We start from the raw sequence: 20385 nt of genomic DNA on the forward strand, positions 1-20385 counted from the left end.
TAGTCCATGGTTTTTGCATTTTTGTGCTTTTTGGGGGTGATTTTGCTATTTAAAATGGCCCCAAGAACAGTGCTTAAAGTACTTACTGTCTGGTGTCTCTAAGTACAAGAAGGCTGTGATGTGCTTTACAGAGAAAATACATGTGTTAGGGAAGCTACTTTCAGGCATGAGTTATTGTGCTATTGACCATGAGTTCAAGGTTAATGAATCAACAATATATATGAAATAAATATCTTTAAATAGAAATACATATAAAACAAGGTTCTGTATTGAGTGACAAAAATGTTGTAACCAGAGGATCAAAAGAACCTAAGCCCGTATTTCCCTAGGAGCAACTGTTCAGGATTTGAAATTCAGCCTTCATGGTGACTTTACAGAGCATGACTACTGTGAAGAACAAGGAGCAACTGTATTTCGCTTCATGCATCAGATGGAAAGAGAATAGAACCAGAAGTAGTGACATTGATGAAATGGAGAGAGGAGAAAGAAGAGAAAGAAATGACACTATGAAGATTTATTAGTTAAAATGTTACTAGTGATAATAAATTAATCAGAACTTTGGCCTCTGCCTTTGATCCTGGTTCCCGTAATCTCTAAGTGCCAGGCTCAGATAATGTGGCCCTTGCAGGGTTTGGGCAGCTAGTCCTCTAACCATTTCTATAGGTAAACGCGGCCATGAAGGAAGCCAGGCTGAGGCAGGCAGCTTCCGGGAGCATACACTGGGCTCAGCTCCTTCCTTCCTAACCTCTCTTCTAGCCCCACATACCTCTTCAATACCAGAAAGTCTTCTTCTGACTCTGCCAGAGCCCAGCTCCTAGAACCTAGCTCATTCACTCACCAGCCTTTTTTGTCAACAATTCATTCAAATATTTATTTCTTTAAATATCTATTAAGCACTGTTGCTTCTCTCGCCCAACTCCATTGCACATGCTATATCAGTTATCTGTTGCTACATAACAGATCACTCTAAACTTAGTAGTTTAAAACAACAATAATTACTTATTATTGCTCATAATTTCTGTGGGCCAAGCATTTGAGATAGCTGGGAAGGCTCAAGCCCTCTGTAGGGTTGCAGTCAGGTGTGTGGGCCAGGGCTACAGTCTCACCTGAAGGCTTGATAGAGGCTGGAGGATCCTCTTCCGAGGTGGCTGCTCGTACGGCGGGTCACTTAGTGCTGGCTATTGGCTAGAGGCCTCAGTTCCTTACCACATGAGCCTCCCCAAAGAGCTGCTTGAGCATCTTTCCAACAAGGCATCTGGTTTCCCCAGAGTGAGCAATCCAAAAGCTGAGGAAAAGTGTTAAGTGCTCTCGTGAGCTAGCTTCAGAGACCCAACATTGTCACTCTGCAATCAGCCACTCTGTGTGCAAGGGGTGGGTGTACCAGGAAGTGAGGATCGCTGGGCACCATCTTGGAGGCTGCCTACCGTGTGTACATTTTAACTCTCCAACAGAATTTGAAGGCTGAAGACCCATACTTAAAGTAGCCTCTGTTCTAGGCAATAGGGAACAAAATGGTAAACGTACTTACACTAATGGAGTGTCTATTCTAGTGGCTTTGAGGAACGTAGACCAAAAAAAAAAAAAACAGAACTAAAACTCCAAGGTGGGACAGGTAGCTGGGAGGGTTAGTGTCAGGTAGGCCTGTAGAGCTCAGCCCCTCTTCATCATGCTGGCTGTTCCTCTGTAGGGGATGAAATTTTCCTCTGCCAGAGCAATGGCCTCTGGACAACTTGTTCAGCTGCTTGCCCAGGTGTGATCGTCTGTGCCTAATCTTCCAGTCAGACTGCCCCTAGAAACGTGACTTCTTAATTAGCTCAAAGGATATCTGAAACATTGTACTTACGGTGGCAAGCATGGATCTGTTGCTCTTCATCTATAAAGTTGCTGCCTGATAAGGTAGAACTACACAAATGATAGTTTCCCAACTAAATGCATTTTAAAGGGCAAAGGTTGTATAGTCAGCCTTAGTCCTGGCATAGGGGAAATGGACTACGGAAGTCTAGTTGGAAGAGAAGATTGAAACATGCCAGCAAGTGCAAAAGGATACAGTGTAATTTAAATAAAACACATGGAAGACATGAGGAGACTAGCGGGATATCATGGGCTCATCCATTTCTGCATGTTCCAGGAGGGTGGCTGGCAGGGCTCCTTGAGTGTGGAGCAGAAAGAATCAAAGCCTGTAGAATAAATCTGACTCTGTTCTAGATTTAACTCCTCACGATGTATCACATGCAGGGTGAAGCCTGACTGGCACTAGGGAGGATTTTGAGGTAAGGAAGCATTTTTTTGGTTCAGTCCAAGCCCTCATTGACTTTCCACCATCCTCAGGTGGGGGTGGGCATGTCTGTCTCCCGACCTCATGCACACACATGTGTGCACACACATGCACACACATACACACCCTTCTTATGAAGTGTGGGGCTGCCTGTGCTTTTCTCTTTTCTTCATCTCACCATGACTTATCCTCTTCTCTATTCAGAGTTCCCACTTGAGAGGGTCCAGTTGCCCTGGGCACCCCTCCACACTCCCCACTTATGACTTCAATTAGGTACAGTGGCTTTGGTATACTGTCATTCCCTTTCACCAGTGAGGAATTCTGGTGCTATGGTGCCCAGGTCACACAAAGCTGGGCTGAGTCACCGGCCTTCCCTCATTCTCACCTCTGTACCCTTGGGTTCCCTGCTCTCTGGCCCAGGGGAACCACCTCCATGGGGTTCCATTCCTTTCCAGCCCTCCTTGTCCTTTGTTCATTGGCAATGATGTTAACAAATCATATAGGGGAATATTTGTTCATCTAATTTATTGGTAAAAAGGCTGGAACAAACTTGTCCAACCCGTGGCCCACTGGCCACATGTGGTCCAGGATAGCTATGAATGTGGCCCAACTAAAATTTGTAAGCTTTCTTAAAACATTGTGAGATTTCTTTCCCTTGTTTTTTGTAGTTCATCAGCTATCATTAGTATTAGTATATTTTACATGTGGCCCAAGACAATCCTTCTTTTACCAGTGTGGCCCAGGCAAGCCAAAAGATTGGATACCACTGGGCTAGAGCAATAGAAGGGGCACATCAGATTTGTGTCCACAACAGCTAACACAGTGGTTTCCAGGCAGGGGTAAGTTACCCTTACGGAACACTTGGCAATATCTGGAGATGATGTTTGGCTGTCATGATTGGGGAATGGGGTGGGGAGAGGCCAGGGATGCTGCTTAACAGTCTGTACTGGACAAGACAGTCCCCGACCCTACACACATAACAGAGAAGGATCCAGTCCAAATGTCAGGAGTGCCAAGGTTGAGTAACCCCGAGCAAATATGATGAATGGTGCCAGATGGAAATGGGTGGAACCATCATAAGGAGTGGGAGCAGGATAAAGGCAACTGTCTTAATCTGTAAATCGAGGGTGGGGGATGTGTTTTGACCACATGCTTTTAAGGGAAGCTTTTCATTGTCCAGAAGCCCAGTGGGGATCCTGGATGGCTGGGGCCACCCACAGCTGCATTTGTGGACAGCTGGACACAGGCTCAGGAGATCTTGGCAGCATCACTGGGGTCGGTGCACTTTTAAGAGGGGCTTGAGTGATGTGAAATTGTTTGGACAAAATGAGCAGGACAGTGAGAGGTCTTGAAATAATGTCAAGGCAGGAAGAATGCATTGCCTTGGAGTGACTGCCAAGAGCGAGCATTTGCAGGTTGTTTGGGGGAAGCAGAACTGGCTGTGTTCTGTTTGTCCTGTGGGCAAGCGGAAGATGGGAAATGGAGGAGGAGAGATGGGGAAGGAGAGATGGGGAATCAGATAAGAAAGTGTTTTCCGGCTGGGCACCGTGGCTCACGCCTGGAATCCCAGCACTTTGGGAGGCCAAGGTGGGTAGATCACAAGGTCAGGAGATCGAGACCATCCTGGCTAACACAGTGAAACCCCATCTCTACTAAAAATACAAAAAATTAGCCAGGTGAGGTGGCGAACACCTGTAGTCCCAGCTACTCGGGAGGCTGAGGCAGGAGAATGGCGTGAACCCAGGAGGCAGAGCTTACAGTGAGCCCAGATCCCGCCACTGCACTCCAGCCTGGGCGACAGAGCGAGACTCCGTCTCAAAAAAAAAAAAAAAAAAAAAAACGAAACAAAGAAAGTGTTTTCCAACAGAAGCATCAGGCACACATTGGAGTGAGTTCCCTTCCCTGAAGAGGCCAGGAGCTCATGCAGGAACCAAGCTCCATCTGAGGCAGCCACAGGGCGGGGGCATCTAGAAGATTAGTTTCTGGGGCTCTCTGACTCTGGCCCTGTTAGCCGCCATCTGGACACACAGCAATTGCATGTTTAGCATTTTTGTTACAAAAGCAACATACGGTTGACCCTTGAACATTATAGGTTTGAACTGTGTGGGTTCACTTATATGCGGACTTTTTTTTCAGTAAAAATATTGGAAAATTTTTTGAAGGTTTTTGACAATTTTAAAAAACTTGCAGTTTAACTCCATAGCCCAGAAATATAAAAACTGTTAAGAAAAAGTTAAGTATATATTGAATGCACAAAATATATGTAGTCTATTTTTTCATTTACTACCGTAACATATATACAAATCTATTATTAAAATTAAAATCTATCAAAACTTACACACAAACACTTATAGACCATATATGGTGCCATTCACAGTCAAGGAAAAGGTAAATGAATATAAAGATGCAGTATTAAATCATAACTGCATAAAATTAACTGCAGTACACACTGTACTGCTGTAATCATTTCATAGCCACTTCCTGTTGCTATTGTGATGAGCTTGAGAGTTGCAAGTGCTCGCCTAAATCACTGTATGGTGCTCATCATCTCTGCATGAGCAGTTCATCTCTCCAGTAAATTGCATATTGCAGTAAAAAGTGACCTTTAATAAGTGATCTCTTGCCGTTCTCAAGTATTTTTCATGTCTAGTGCAATACCGTGCAACTTGAATAACGCCATGGGTCCCCTATAAAGGGTCACAGTGAGGCTGGAAGTGCTCTCAAGAAATCATGACATTATAAGAAAAATCTGAATTGCTTGATGAGGCTTGCAGATGGAGGACTGTAGCCACAGTTGCCTGCCATTCCAGATGGATGAGTTGTCTTGTAAACAGATGACAATAAATGTATGGCACTGATAAATACAGTACAGTATTGTAAATATATATCCTATTCCTTATGATTTTCTTAGTGACATTTTTTTCTCTAGCTTACCTCACTATAAGAATATCGTATATGATACATATAATATGCAAAATATGTGTTAATCAATTATTTATGTTACAGGTAAGCCTTCTGGTCAACAGTAGACTATTAGTTAAGTTTTGGGGGAGTCAAAAGTTATACAGGAATTTTTACTACATGGGGGGGTGGTCAGCATCCCCACATTGTTCAAGGGTCAGTTGTATATTCCTTGTGGAAACCCTAAAAAGCAAAGAACAGCATGTTTCCACTGAGCAGGATTTTGCCAGCCTCTGGTTACACCCTGAAGCCTGAGCAAGGCAGTGAAATCTCCAGACCTTTGGTGCTCACATTTTAGGGCAAGGGCAGTTTTGTGTTATTGCTACAAAGGTAATAGATGCTTTTGAGAAGTTAACTATGTGTGGGGGTGGCCGAGGTAGGCCGAAGCAGCACCTGAGACTGGATCATCATGATGCAACTCTTTCAGTACAGGCCTGAGAAGGAGAAAGCCAAGCAGGAGGCAGGAGAGGCCTCCACCCGGAGGCAGAAGCACAGTGTGGTGGAGATAGTGAGCAAGGTGAGGCTGCAGGTCTCGGGCCTGCTCAAGGAGAGCCTTGTGGAAGAGGGATGAAGATTTGCGATGTGATGGAGAGGTCCCTTGGGAGCCTCACTCCACCTTCAGGGGTAGGGAATGGTCAGCAAGGAAAGGAAGGACCAGGTGAGACTTCCATCACCTGAGAGATGGTGGTGGCTTTCATAAGGACAGCATCAAGGGCTATAGGGACACACGATGGCTTGGGAATAAATTTTAAAGAAAAGCTACTGAGAGGACCCTGGAGACCAGCTCATCTAACCTGCTTCGAGATTCTCCATCCCTGTGACTGCATCAGATGGAGCTCAGCTCCTGCGCAAGCTCATGGCTTCCCTGCATCAGTGTGAGTGGCCGATGCTTCTGGTAGAAAGCACGTTCCTTTCTGACTTGGTGACAGGGGAGACTCCTGAAAGCCGCTAGGGTCTCATCCTCAGCAACTGTGGTGCTCAGTGTCACTTCCTCAATTAGGAGAGACTGAGGAAGGAATAGGTTTGCTGAGGAAGTGACATGAGGAGTCAAAAGCCTCATCTGGAGTATGTGGAGGTCAACTTGTCTGCTACACATCCAAGGGGGGTGTCAGATAAGCAGATATGCAGATCAGGAGCTCAGTGAAGAGAAACAAATACCCGTTAACCAACAAACATTTTTGATGAGTTCTGCACCGGGAGCTGTTCCAGGCATGGTGATACGGCAGTGAACAAGGTCATCCTATTCTCGCCTCCAGAGCTGGCCGTCTGGTGGGAAGAATAAGACAATACTCAAATTCAACAGTGAATCATGATTTAGAGGACTGCTGCCTTATGGAGATATGCTGCGGAGAAAAATTAGGCAGGGAAGGGAGGTATGCGGCCCAGGACATTACAAAAGATTATTTCATGTCAAAAAACACCTTTCTACTACTAAGTGCACATTTAACTTGTGTCACAAAAAAGGTCTTAAAAGAGCAAGGGATGTGCAGTGTTTTCAGCTCACCTGACACCTGAAAACCCTCCTTGCTGAACCGCTACCTGCCCAGGTGTGCATTGACGTGCCAGACCCAGCAGGCTGAGGGGTACAGGTGGAGTTAAGGAGGAGCCAAAGGGCCTGGTTTGTTTCGCAGTTTTGTGCTTTGGAATGAAGTAGTTTCACATGTGGGAAAAAAAAACTGGGAATGTTGAATTAAGAAAAGCTGGGGAGCAAGTTCTAAACACTATTGAGAAGAAGATGATCCCTGGGAATGCTAAAGAGAATTTGAGCGGTGGGCTGTTCCTGTAGTCAGAGTTAAGCATTGTGAGTTGGCAGAAGCATCAGGTGGGAAGGGCTGAGTCTGTGTGTGCAGGAGGAATGCGTACAAGGGGAAGTCGCAGGCTCTGTCCCTGTCTCAGTTGGTGGGAGTGGCAGAGATGCCACAGCTGTGGACAAGACTACGGCTGGGTGAAAAGTGAGACTCTCTGGATTTGCCATACTGACTGAGAGCTGGTATCTGAAAAGTGGAGCTGAGAACAGCAGCCTGGGCCACTGTGGGCAGTGGCTGGAATGGAGATGGCCAACTCCTGCCAAGGTGGCCTGAGAAAGAGGAGGTTGGAGACCAGGACAAGGCCCCGGGTGGGTGCCGGCGGGTGTCAGTCCTGAGAAGATAGGCACAGGAACACCATGGACACTGTTTATTCCCCCAATTAAATAGCCCAAAAATGTGCCATAAGCTGTCCTTGCAGTGAAGCAGTGATTCTGCCCAAACCATCACCACCAACACGCCCAGGTCAACTCCAGCACAGGAAGTCACATGGCCAGAAAAGGGCCATCAGCCACATCGGTGCTGACACAGTGTAGCACATTCTTCTGCCGCCTGCTTGGGAATGTACCTGCAATGCACCATCAGAGCCACACAGTGTCCCTGGCATGTGCCTGGAGGTTGCTCCGGGTCTGCAGATGCTCCCCGAGACCTGGCCACAGCCTGTCTCACTTCCTTTCCATTCACTTCTATATGGGATTCATGCCAAAGTGCCAGCACCCATGTAATGATTAGTGACAAGCCAATGAATTTTAAAAATAGTAGCTATGTTAAGATTTATATAAGTTAAAAAGTATTTGCTCACATTTTATTTAAAATTTTGTTCTTACAAAATTACTGTCTCAGTTGGAGCTGATGGTGCAGTCTGCTGTTCTGCAACTACATAAAAAGTAACCTGGGCCCTGCAGAGGGGACACAAGCATCAGGGCCAGGTACACAGCAACAGGGGTATTTGAGCTGGGTCTGCAAGGATGACCTAGATGGCCAGGAGGAAGAGCTGTGTGCGTCAGCAGAAAGCACATGTGGTGAGGACAAGAAGGGGAAGCCACAGCATCCCAGTGCTGTCCAGTGTGGTCTGTGGACTGGGCATGTTGGAAGAGGCAGGGAGGGCTGATGTGTGCTTTGAGGGAGGACCAGGCAGCTGGAGAGGGAGGCATCAGGAAGCTGGAGGGCAGAAGGTGAGGGGTGAAGGGCAGCAGTGGAAAGGACAGGGTTAAGCCAGGCAGGGGTCATGGATACAGGCAGTAAGGAGCATGCACCAGGGGCGCTTGGAAAATGAACCTTAGAGAATGCAAGGCCTGCGGAGGACTCCTGGGTTCCTGGCTGGGGCACTGCCTGGGCAGGGAAGGCAGAGAAAATGGAGAGCCTGGTCTCAGATGGTGTCAGAACCTGGCATCCGCATCATCAGGATTGCAGGAACAGCAGCGTCCCAGTCCCTGGGTGTATCAGAGCCCCCAGACCACGTGGAAGTGTGAGACCTGCTGGGCTGCAGGGGAAACAATGGATATGGGGTTGGAGGCCTGAGAAGACCCACTGCAGGAAAAGGGAGGAGCGTGAGAAAGGCAGGCTGGGGGCAGTGACTGACCTTCAACCAAAGCATTGTAGAAAGGGGAAAGCAGTCAAAAGAGTAGTATTTCTTCCAAGAGACTCATCGGCACACTGTGTTTCCAGAGGCGTCTTTCTGTTAACAGCCTTCTTAGACTCCAAAGTAATGTAGATATACTTTAAAAAACAAAAACACCTTGCTAAGAGATGAAATTTTAGAAACCTGCTGGGCAAAGAAAAGTCACTGATAGTCAACTGCTGTGAGAGGCAAGCCAGGAAATGATGATGAATACCCTCAAATTATAATAAAACCCATGCCTCATTAGGGGCTCGCCCAGGAGTAGTGACTTGAGGACACCATCTGGGGAGAACTCTGTTGCCTGTGTCAGGCTGACGCTCTTACCTGTTGTAGCCCCTCGTAGGATAGTGCATGTTAAGAAGCCACTTCACATCATCGTGGTGCGGGGTCTGTGGTGTGGTGTGCTTCACGTGTGTGTTTTGTGTGTGTAGTGTGTACTATGGTGTGTGTGGCATGCATGTAGTTTGTGTGTGGTGTGTGCGCAGTGTGTGTGATGTGTATAGTGTGCATGTAGTGGTGTGGTGTGGTTTGTGTGTGTTTTCTGTGTGTAGTGTGTATGTAGTGTTTTGTGTGTTGCATGTAGTGTTTTGTGTGTAGTATGTATGTAGTTTGTATGTGGTGTGTGTGTGGTGTGTGTAGTGTGTTACCTGTGAAATGTGTGTGTAGTGTGTTGTGTGTAGTGTGTGTGTAGTTTGTGTGTGGCGTGTGTGCAGTGTGTGTGAGATACGTGTAATGTGTTGCATGTGTAGTGTGTATGTAGTTTGTGTGTGGTATGTGTGCAGTGTGTGCTTTGTGTGTGTAGTGTGTATGTAGTTTGTGTGTGTGTGGTGTGTGTGACATGTGTAGTGTGCATGTAGTTGTGTGGTGTGTTTTGTGTGTGTTTTGTATGTGTAGTGTGTAGTGTAGCATGTGTTGTGTATATTATGGTGTGTGGGTGTGTATGTAGTTTGTGATATGTGTGTAGTATGTGTGATGTGTGTAGTGTGTGGTGTGTATGTAATTTGTGTGTGTTGTGTGTGCAGTGTGTGATGTGTGTAGTGTATGTGATATGTGTATTGTGCATGTAGTGGTGTGTGTTTCATGTATGCTTTGTGTGTGTAGTGTGTATGTAGTGTAGTGTGTGATGTGTGTAGTGTGTTTTGTGTGTGTGGTGTGTGTGTGCAGTTTGTGTGTTTGGTGTGTGTGATGCATATAGTGTGCGTGTAGGGCATGGTGTGTGTGTAGTGCAGGTGTGGTATGTGTTCGTAGTGTGTGTGGCATGCTTGTGGTATGCATGTGGTATGGGGGGTCTGTGTGTGTGTGTGTGGACCATGAGGGGCATGCACTTTGTTCCCTGGATGAATGGATGGAGTCATCTAGATAATTTTCCATTCATGACGAGCCCCTTTTGGTTAAAATGTGCCTTGTTGGATACTTTTGGGGCTGGCAATATGTATCCTTCTCATTTACAACTATGATTGAGAGGAAATACTCTCCATATTAAATATGCATTGGCCGCCTTCCTTTTTGCTTCTGAAATGTATTTATTTACTGCAAGCAGTGTCTCTCCTATGTCAGATGTCCTCGTGGCCTGGGAACAGGCACTATCTCTTTAACACGAGCCCTGCAGATGGGAAGTGGAGTTGCCCAGGAAGTGGTCTGGAGAAGTGGGGAGAGGACAGCCTATGGGCCCCAGGCCTCAGGGGCTGGGAGGGTGTCACTCTTCATGTCTCAGGCAGTGGCTTGTTGCTGTCATAGCCCTGGGCTGAAGGTGGGAAGGCCTTGTGGTGACCACAAGTCACAGTTCCGTGTGGGCCCTCAACGTGGCCTCACTTCACCTCTGGGGCTCAGCACCAGCGTGTGACTGACTGCTCCAGGCAGAGTCTGGCAGCCCAGGTGGGTGAGGCGGTGGTAGCATCCTCCTTGGACACTGTGATGAGGAGCGGGACTTCTCTAACGTTGTCTGGACTCAGCAGGAGCAGGTGGTTTGTGCTCATGTAGACTCTGCCTCCTGTGTGCGCGCTGGGACCCTTAGGGTCAGCCCGAAAGTCCTGTTTTGCAATAGCCCTTCTGTTTGCTTCTCTTTGTGGCATGTTTATTTTTAGAATTCTTTGTCCTTCCCCACCCCGCCGACAAAAAGATAATTATTTAATTTGGTCACTTCCATCAAATACTCTGATTTTAGCTTAGTTAGAAGGCATGCTGGAAACTGTAATGATGTGAACAGAAAGACAACTGTGTGTTGGGAGGGCCAAAGAAGGAAGTGTCTGTTCAGGGCTGGAAGGGTTTGTCTCCGCTTTGAAAGAGTTTGAGTGGTTTTAGCAAATGTTCCCTGCCACGTGGGTTCCTCACCAAAGTTCTCTGTCTCTGTCTTGCCCAGGTGGACACCTGCGTAGGCGTGTGCCCTCCGGCCTCTGAAGCATGGCGAGCAGCGGCATGGCTGACAACGCCAACCACCTGCCCTTCTTTTTCGGCAACATCACCCGGGAGGAGGCAGAAGATTACCTGGTCCAGGGGGGCATGAGCGATGGGCTCTATTTGCTGCGCCAGAGCCGCAACTACCTGGGCGGCTTCGCCCTGTCCGTGGCGCACGGGAGGAAGGCACACCACTACACCATCGAGCGGGAGCTGAACGGCACCTACGCCATCGCTGGCGGCAGGACCCACGCCAGCCCCGCCGACCTCTGCCACTACCACTCGCAGGAGTCTGATGGCCTGGTCTGCCTCCTGAAGAAGCCCTTCAACCGGCCCCAGGGGGTGCAGCCCAAGACTGGGCCCTTTGAGGACTTGAAGGAAAACCTCATCAGGGAATATGTGAAGCAGACATGGAACCTGCAGGTGCGCCACAGCTGGTCCTGCTCCCTGGACCCAGGGGGCCCTGTGACCCCACACAGACTTCCTGGCTACATGCAACACCTATGCCTATGTACCCTGTGTGCCCAAATAACACAACCACCTCCTGAAGCATCAACTTTGGCCAAAAAGTGCCTCTCTCTAATACGAGTCTTTCCCCTTTCACAGCCACAGCTGAGAGGGTGGGCCCCTTTGTGCCAGCAATGTGAGTTTCTCCACCACAGGGAACCACCGTTACCCAGTGCATGGAGGGCCTTTTCAGAGAGGCATTGATAGGTGTTGATTGGTTTCTATTTATCTGACAAGGTCCTACTAGACACACTGATAGGCACTTGATTTTATGGCTTCCTAATATCTCTTGCAGAACTTTCTGTGTCAACACTCATGAAGCTGCATCACCTGTTCTTTGGCTATCTGGTGTCACCTGCTATGCACCGTAATTTATTTAATTAGTACCTATTGATAAACACATTTGCTGTTTATGAATAAATGCTGCTAACAACATTGCTTTAGACCTATCGTATACTATGCTCATATGCAATGTCTGCAGGATAAACTTTGAAAGGGTTGGGATTGCCACAGCAAAGGATATGTATGTTTTTTTTAATTTTATTTTTTATTTTTTGAGACAGAGTCTTGCTCTGTCACCCAGGCTGGAGTGCAGTGGCATGATCTCAGCTCAGTGCAACCTCTGCCTCCCAGGTTCAAGCAATTCTCCTGCCTCAGCCTCTCAAGTAGCTGGGATTACAGGCATGTGCCACCACACCTGGCTAATTTTTGTATTTTTAGTAGAGATGGAGTTTCACCATGCTGGCCAGGCTGGTCTCGAACTCCTGACCTCAAGTGATCCACCCACCTTGGCCTCCCAAAATGCTGGCATTACAAGTGTGAACCACCGTGCCCAGCCATGTTCTTTTTATTTATACACTTGAAAGTACTTAAGTAATGTGTAAAGATCTTTCTGGTTTTATTTACTGCATGAATGAGTGAATAAGGTTTGATCCTGTTTTACCATGCCAGGACTCGAGACAGACTGGAAATGCCTTCTGCATCATTTTCATTTTTCCTCGGTGTGGTTTACTCTGCTCTGCTCTCCACGTGGCAGGGTCAGGCTCTGGAGCAGGCCATCATCAGCCAGAAGCCTCAGCTGGAGAAGCTGATCGCCACCACAGCCCATGAAAAAATGCCTTGGTTCCATGGAAAAATCTCTCGAGAAGAGTCTGAGCAAATTGTCCTGATAGGATCAAAGACAAACGGAAAGTTCCTGTGAGTATTGTGCCTTCCCCCTCACCTCCTGCCACCAGGCCTGTGGGGACAATTGGGAATAATTCAGCTTCCCTGTGACTGGCCTCACATGACCCTGGGAAGAGGCCATACATTGTCGTTTGACAACATGCATGCTGGCCTGTCCTAAAGACATTTCTAACTAAAGCTATCACCTGTGACCCAGTGTTTATTTTGCCCAGTCTAACTCTAAAATGAACACTCTTTTTGGGCACCGAGGGACACAACGTTTAAAGAAAATGTGATTCAGCCCCATATTCTCCTTTTAATGGCAAATTATAGGATGCATAGCAAATTCTGTGGTTATCCAACTGAAATTAAAATACTGCAGTTTTTTTCACTCAAACTACCCCCTTGATCTCAGACTTTACTTCTATTTTTACATGAAACAAGATGCTAACACGAAAGATGTTCAGGAAAGTTTCCTGGGAGTAATGTCCATGAGTGGTGAGTGCGGGTTTGTGGGCTTCAGCCTTAGGCCCACAATCATTAGAGGGTCTGTCTGAATCTTGGGTTCTGTTTGTTATCCTCACTGGTTCAATGTAAATCTAAATTGTAGAAGGTTCTGAGATACAGGCCAACGTGGTCAGTCAGTTGTCCAGAGAAGGTAAAGAACTGTCTTTGGGAGATGTCAACCTTGTTCCTTCGAGGGTGCCTGGTCAAGGTGGCTCAGTGGGGCGGTTTTCTCTGGGGGAAATGATCCCCTGGTCACCTCTCAGTGTCCTTACAGAGGTGCTTACCTTGGAAGCATAACCAGAACCAGCGATGCAGCCTCATGGTTTGGCAATTGGCGAATCCCCAGCTGACTTTGTAAACTTTTCCTGGATTTAGAAGTCTTTTCTCTGCATATCCATCTAGTCAAAGGAATTTCCTCAGACTTGACTGTCATACCTTGTATTTCAAAAATGATCTTAGCTGAGTGCAGTGGCACGCACCTGTAGTCCCAGCTACTCCTGGCAAGAGGATCACTTGATCCTCACTGTGATCTCACTATGGTTTGAGGCTGGTTTGAGACCAGCCTGGGCAACATAGTGAGACCCTGTCTCAAAAGAAGGAAAAAAGAAGAGAAAAGAAATTGACCACAATACTATTAAAAAAAAAAGAAGAAGAAGAAGGAAGAGTGGCCCAGGTTGCCACGCGGCGGTGCCTACAGCGATAGTCTTTATTGGGATGCAGCCCCATGCAGCAGCAGAACACTGTGGGGAGGGAAGACATTGGCCCTCACTGGAGGCACCTATGGCTGTTTTTGCTGAGGTTTGGCCTCTTACCATCTTCTCAGCAATAATTTCCAACATGAATGTCATGGAGCCATGCACATAGCATCTTGGCATATGAAGTCAGCCCAAAATAGCATAATCCGCACGATGAGGTTGGCCAGCTTCCTGCTGGTTAAGAAGCCTGCTCATAGCCTCTTCAGCCACGAAGCCATTTCTTTATTCAGCGTTGTCTGTTCCTGAAAACAGTAGTTGCACCCTTCATGGCCATGACTTCTGCTCTCTCCTTCCTTTCCAGGGGACGTGTATAAACCCCATGCGGAAGGCTGGGAGGTAAAGCTCTTATTTGCCGAACATACCTTGTTCTCTATCTGCCCTGTGCAGACCGACATCTCATGTGTCCTCACAGCACATGCACCTGACACTGGGGCTTATGGTTTATGCAAGGGAGTCTCAAACTTGCTGTGCTTCCTATTCAGCTGGAGTCAGAGCTAACCAGGCATGGGCCTGTGGGAAAGGAGTCTGGGCTTCTGCATTTTCACCAAGCGCCCCCTCCTTAGCTGTCCTCTTCTCCTGGGTTCCTGTTCTACCTTATATTGCAGTTGCCCAGTTATCACCCCATAATCGCCAACCTCCCAGATAATAGCTTCCAAGGCTTTCTCCCTTGTGTTGTCCACAGCTCAGTCCCCCATCTTCTTGTGCTCCCTTCACACCTGCAGGGCTCACCTGTGGACTGGCGGTGCATAGCACCCCATGCCCAGGCCTGGCATCAGGAAGGGTATTAGTGAGAGGGAAGAGTAGAGCTAAACCTGAGCAGCAAGACCCAGCTTCAGAACCCATGTTCCCATGACGGTTGAAGAACCTTAGGCTAAGGGGAACTTTCCCCAGGCTCTGCTGCGCTGGGTCTGTGACCGTCTTGAGGATTCAATGAAAACGCACACCATGTACACAGCACAGTACATGTGGTCATCACCGGTGTAGCTTTTCTTCTCTCTTCAATGCTCTTTCTCCATCATGAGGACCAGGAAAGTCTCCTTGTCAGGGTATCTTATGGTGTTTTTAACAGAGAAAATGTGAGGAAATATCCTGGAAGGCTTTACCACCTGGCAATTTCACCTCGTGGCAACCTTTCATCTCCTACAGAACCTGGCTGGGGTTCTTAGCTATTGCCAAGTGTGTAAACCTTCCTTGTTGCAGTGTAGGGGGTGTGTTATCCTGTGAGTGTTTGAATATGGTTGTGTATGCTTGTGGAGAGCATGGAGAATTTGCCACTGTACTGAATACAGTCCAAATCTACCATGCTTCCAGCATGGGGCACAGTGTGCATCCCTGAATGCAATGTCTCCCAAGTCCAGGTTGCCTAGATGTTGGTCCAGATTCTTTCATCTTTGGAACTGTTTCTTTGTGTGTTTCTTTCATGGGAAATAGAGCTAAAAGCCTCCAGGGAACTCTTGTGAACCATCACCAGATGCTGTGGCTGCCCTTTCGGTGTGAGTGCGTCAGCTCCTGATCCACTGCGGGAGTCTGTCCTTTACTCCCCTGTGGGGTCAGGCCAACGCTGCAGGAAGTCCCAGACCTGGTTTTGAATCATCCAAATCTGCCCTACTTGCAGACAGTTTTATAAAAGTCCATTATTTGCAACGAATAGCCACAGCACAAGGTCTTTGGAGTGAGAACTAGATTCCAGTCACTGCTGGATGTCCTCACTGAGCCAGCGGCTGTTTTTTTCCCACCGTTCTTCTTGGGCCCTCATTTAGATTCTCCTAAAGAATGTGCCCATGTCTACTTTCCAACCATCATGTCAGCTAATCCATCCATGGACCAACGTTACTGGAGTCTGTAGTTGCTTGAAGCACTAAGTGCCAGGCACCATTCTGGACTTTGGGAAGGGAGAAGTCAATCAGCAAGCCCCTGCCCTCGTGGAGCCTGCATTTCAGTGGGAGAAAGGACACTGAACAATGGGAAAGACTGCATTTAAGTAAGGATGTAGAGCGTACTGGGGTCGGGATGCTGGGGCTTGTTTCTGCTGCGTGGAGAGGATGGGCCTTGCTGTGAGGGAGGCCACTGAGAAGAGGCCTGAAGGCAGCGAGGAAACATCCCTGCCCAGGGAATGGCAAATTCAAATGCCCTGTGGAAGGAGTGTGCCTGGGGACCTGGGCACCCACAGAGGCCAGTGTCACTGGCACAGAGTGAATGGAGAAGGGTGGAGTTGGGGGCCAGGTTGCAGAGCACTCACGGCACTGGGAGGACCCTACTTTGGGCGAGTTGGGGGGCTGTCTTTAGGAAGCAAAGGGCCAGGGTCAGCTGACATTCGGTGGGCTCTGCCTGTCTACACCGGTTTGCTGTAGGGAGGTGTGCGTGTTCATGTATTTGCAAACCAAATGTGTTGATTTCTTCATCGTGATTTCAGGGCCTTCACTTTCTCATGCCTGAGCATCAGTCAGTTTGTCTCCGTTCTGATCTCCTGTCCACCCCACCCACTGTGCTTTGACCTGGGTCCTGTACAGGCCTGTGGGCTGGCCCTTAGGAGGTGTTCAATGAATGCCTGTCGCCTAAATCAATGAATTGTTTGGACCCATTCTCCATCTCCCTGCTCGTTTTTGCTTTCCACTTCCTGACATGTAGTAATACCACTGCAGTTCTGTGTGGGGACAGCCCCACACCTGTCTGTGTTGGGGAAGGAATGGGGATTCTTGCACCTTTCTACCTCCTCTTAAATCATTACTGATGGACAGATGCAGGGACACAGCAATAGATATAGAAATATAAAAACATGACACTGTGCACTCCATGGTTTGTAAGATTTGCTTTCTCTGGGTAGGAGGCCGGGTGGACTGTTAACAACGTATCGTTCGGGTTGCCTGGCCCCAAATGCTGGCTCCACCGTATCACCAGCTATGGGACCTTGAGCAACTTACTCAGTGATCTGTCTCCTTCATTTCTTTGTCTGTAAAATAGCTTTATTGTCTGTAAAATAGCTTTAATGTCATCTCTGACTCTCAGAGTCATTCAGGGTTATAGTGTATCATAAACTGAAGGCCCTCTGCATGGTGCTTGGCACTGAATGAAGCAACTTCATCCCCCTCCCGCTACAGTGACCTGGAGTACACTTGGATGCATCAGTAACATACACTGAATGTCAGGTCCTCCATGCAAACTCTTCCCGTCCCTGCATCACAGGTGTATCATGGCCTCTGCAGGTGAGTCATTCTTCTGCAGGTGGGAAAACCAGGCAGGTCTCCCTTATCCTTCCCTTCTGTTCTTCAGTCTGCCGTAGGTGTTTGTTTCCACTCTGTGGCTGTGAATATATACAGTGAGAGTCACTGTCTGGCCATAAAAGGATTCACACTAAGCTTTTGCTTTTATGAAGTGACAGACTTAAATAAAGAATAATTATTTCTGCCAGGCACGGTGGCTCACGCCTGTAATCCCAGCACTTTGGGAGGCGGAGGCGGGCGATCACACGGTCAAGATATCGAGACCATCCTGACTAACATGGTGAAACCCCATCTCTACTAACAATACAAGAATTAGCTGGATGTAGTGACGCGTGCCTGTAGTCCCAGCTACTCAGGAGGCTGAGGCAGGAGAATTGCTTGAACCCAGGAGGCGGAGGTTGCAGTGAGCCGAGATCACACCACTGCACTCCAGCCTGGGCAACAGAGCAAGACTCTATCTCAAAAAAAAAAATTATTATTATTATTTCACAGAGGGGGTTGGAAGTTTATTTTTGCATTGCAAGTCATAAACTAACAGGATTTTACTAGTTTGGTAGATAATACGGGTAAACAAAATCCCAGCAATTACTCTTCACACTTCCATCGTGAGTACCAATATGCGGTCTCCACCATTCAGATGCCGGCATTTCAGCCTGAGAATCGCTTTATGTGGAAAGCGGCATTAGTAAGAATTGTACTAAAAGGTGAAAAAAACAAAAGAATTCCTGAAACACATGCACCCTCCATGGCCATCGCAAAATGCCTTTGCTCCAACAGACCTTGAAAACACTGAGGGTAAGGCAACCTATTTCGGAGAGCTAGATCAGATTATAAATCCTCGGTAATGCAGTTCAAAATGCAGATGATAGAAGCAGATTACGTCTGGAAGATGCCGTCCAACTCGGCTCCCAGTTTTCTCTCCTCAGGAACTATACGTGAAATCCACTTACAGTGACAGTACACCTGAGCCAGAGGGCATTTACCACTTACGGGGGTGAAATTTCTTGTTTTTCAAAGAAGAACTCAGCTGTGGAGGAGCTTGTCCAAGGCTGGAAGGCAAAACCAGGTCCCTGATGTTGTCTGCGGCTAAACAGAAACAGCAGCCAGCGACCAAATCCATCTCCAGAGACTCCACAACCATGGGCCCCTCCCTATTCCCCGTGCAAGGTGCAGCACCCAGGGATGTCCGTGTGAAATCTCAGAACACACAGAGGTGTCCATCAGCTTTCCCCTCTCTTGTGTCCTGTCCACACAGCTCACCCACACCTTTCAGGAGTGACTCTGAGAAGGTAGTTACAGGGCCTTTGCACATGTGCTTGAAGAATCACGAATATAGACAGAGGCTGTTCATGGAGGGGTTGGGCAGTACGGGCCAGTGGTTGTCCGTTGCAGTCGCCTGTGGCGTTTCTGGAGGTGATGTTCATCACCTGGCCTTTGCCATAGCGGCCCTGCCCTTGTCTGGGGTCCAGCTGGCTAGAAGCGAGCACTAGAGGGGGAGTCCTCCAGCCCACATTCGGTGGGTGAGGGTCAGAGTGCTGCCTCGTTGGTGACATCAGGGACCAAGTCTAGGGAGAGGGGCTGAGTGGGGAGGGAGATCCCCTGCCCCTAGAGGCCTTGTATGACAGCACAGGTTGCTATTTTGAGAAGCTAGTCACAGCTGTCTGTGAAAAATGAATTTGTTAGAAAAAGGAAACAAAGCTTACTTTCCAAAAATTATATATCCCTTCCCCAAAAGGGAGGATCCAGGATTGAGGGGTCCGAAGCATACACAATTTGAAGACCCTCTTATTTTTGAAAAAATATAAAATTAGGCATACAATAGAGCATATTTTCTAGACTAAGAAAAAAATTCAATAAATTAGAATTTTTTAAAGGCTAGTAAATACTACAAGCGTACAAAATTTAGAAAAGATAATGTCATATTTTACTTAATTGCCTGACACGTCTCTATAACACCTTTTATTTCCTCCATGTCCTTGATTTCACTGTGTTTGACTGCGTCTTAGTTCAACAATAATTTATTAATATATTTGTCTATATATAGAAAAAGAGACTTTTCACTCCTTCCTCTAGGTTCACACTTCATTATTAGTAATAGCATGTACATTTTTAGAATCCTTGTCATATTTGGGAGGGGAGGTTAAAGTAGAACAGAGTGATCTTCCCTGGCTGTGACTAAAATATATTTTACAATCTGTGCAAAACCTATGGCCATGCAGTCACATTGCTGGGCTCCTCTTGGTCTAGAGGAGGCTGTGATCATCTCTGACCCTCATCCACTTGGTTCACACAATGTGGTTTGTTGCCATTGTGCACAGCCAATTCTCCCACACACGTTACTCTGCTAAAATGTAATGGGATGTGTCCTTCATTTCATCTTATAAATGATCTTAGGATGGAAATGCTCTGAAGAGTCCATGCTGGGCAAAATTTTAAAGATGGAAGTGTCGTTTTCTTTGCGTTTAGTATCCAGGTAAATATTTTATTGTTTTTGGCTAAGAGTCCTTGTAAATCTTACAAAGCCAAGAATAAGTTCAAGGTGACCTTTAAGACACGTAAGTGGCTGCTCTCCAAATAGCTCAGTTAATGTTAAAAATAAAAGGTAGTATTTCAGATCTGTGGACAGAGTCGTCCAACCAGTAAGTCACCAATTCCATTTTAACTACAGTTTCTACCTTCTGACTTTAGAAATGTACTGTGTAAAAAAAAAAAAAAAAAAAAGTTAAAAAATAGTCATTCATTCAACAAAATAGACATGTTTTCAACCAGACATGCAGCAGGCATTGTGATAGGACTTGGATACTGTGGGGACTAAGTCAGACCTTATTCCCTGCCCTCACCGGACTTTGACTGCAGGGGGAAGATGATAAATGCAAGCTGACGGGCTGCAGAGTCTGCAGTGCTTGGCAGTAGGTCCTCTCCACCACGACACTGTGCCTACCCAGCATGATCTTTATTTTGTTTTCATTTACTTGTTTATTGTCCCCACTCCCGCTTGCTCTGGATGCACAAGGGCAGAGATTGGGCTGCTGCCTTCACAAGTGCAACCCAGCACCTAGAACATCGTCTTGGTGGGAAAAATTTCTCTGGGTAAAGGAACATTCTGGCTGCTAACTTGAACGGGGGCCACTACTTGGATAGGAGGAGGGACAGCATGGGTCATCGGGCCTGTCTC

General features: G+C 47.2%; 1 protein-coding gene across 3 annotated transcripts in view; it reads left to right on the top strand.

Annotated features, from left to right (window-relative positions):
* Positions 1 to 20385, top strand: part of SYK (spleen associated tyrosine kinase) — a 94529-nt gene that overhangs the window by 30885 nt on the left and 43259 nt on the right. For all 3 annotated transcript variants that reach the window (XM_025360151.1, XM_025360153.1, XM_025360152.1), the window contains exons 2-3: positions 11022 to 11479; positions 12600 to 12760. In XM_025360151.1, the coding sequence (XP_025215936.1) occupies positions 11063 to 11479; positions 12600 to 12760 (578 nt within the window). In that variant the 5' untranslated portion in view covers positions 11022 to 11062. The remainder of the gene's footprint in view (positions 1 to 11021; positions 11480 to 12599; positions 12761 to 20385) is intronic.

The sequence above is a fragment of the Theropithecus gelada genome, chromosome 15 (genome assembly GCF_003255815.1).
Source record: "Theropithecus gelada isolate Dixy chromosome 15, Tgel_1.0, whole genome shotgun sequence".
In the NCBI taxonomy this organism is placed as follows: Eukaryota; Metazoa; Chordata; class Mammalia; order Primates; family Cercopithecidae; genus Theropithecus; species Theropithecus gelada.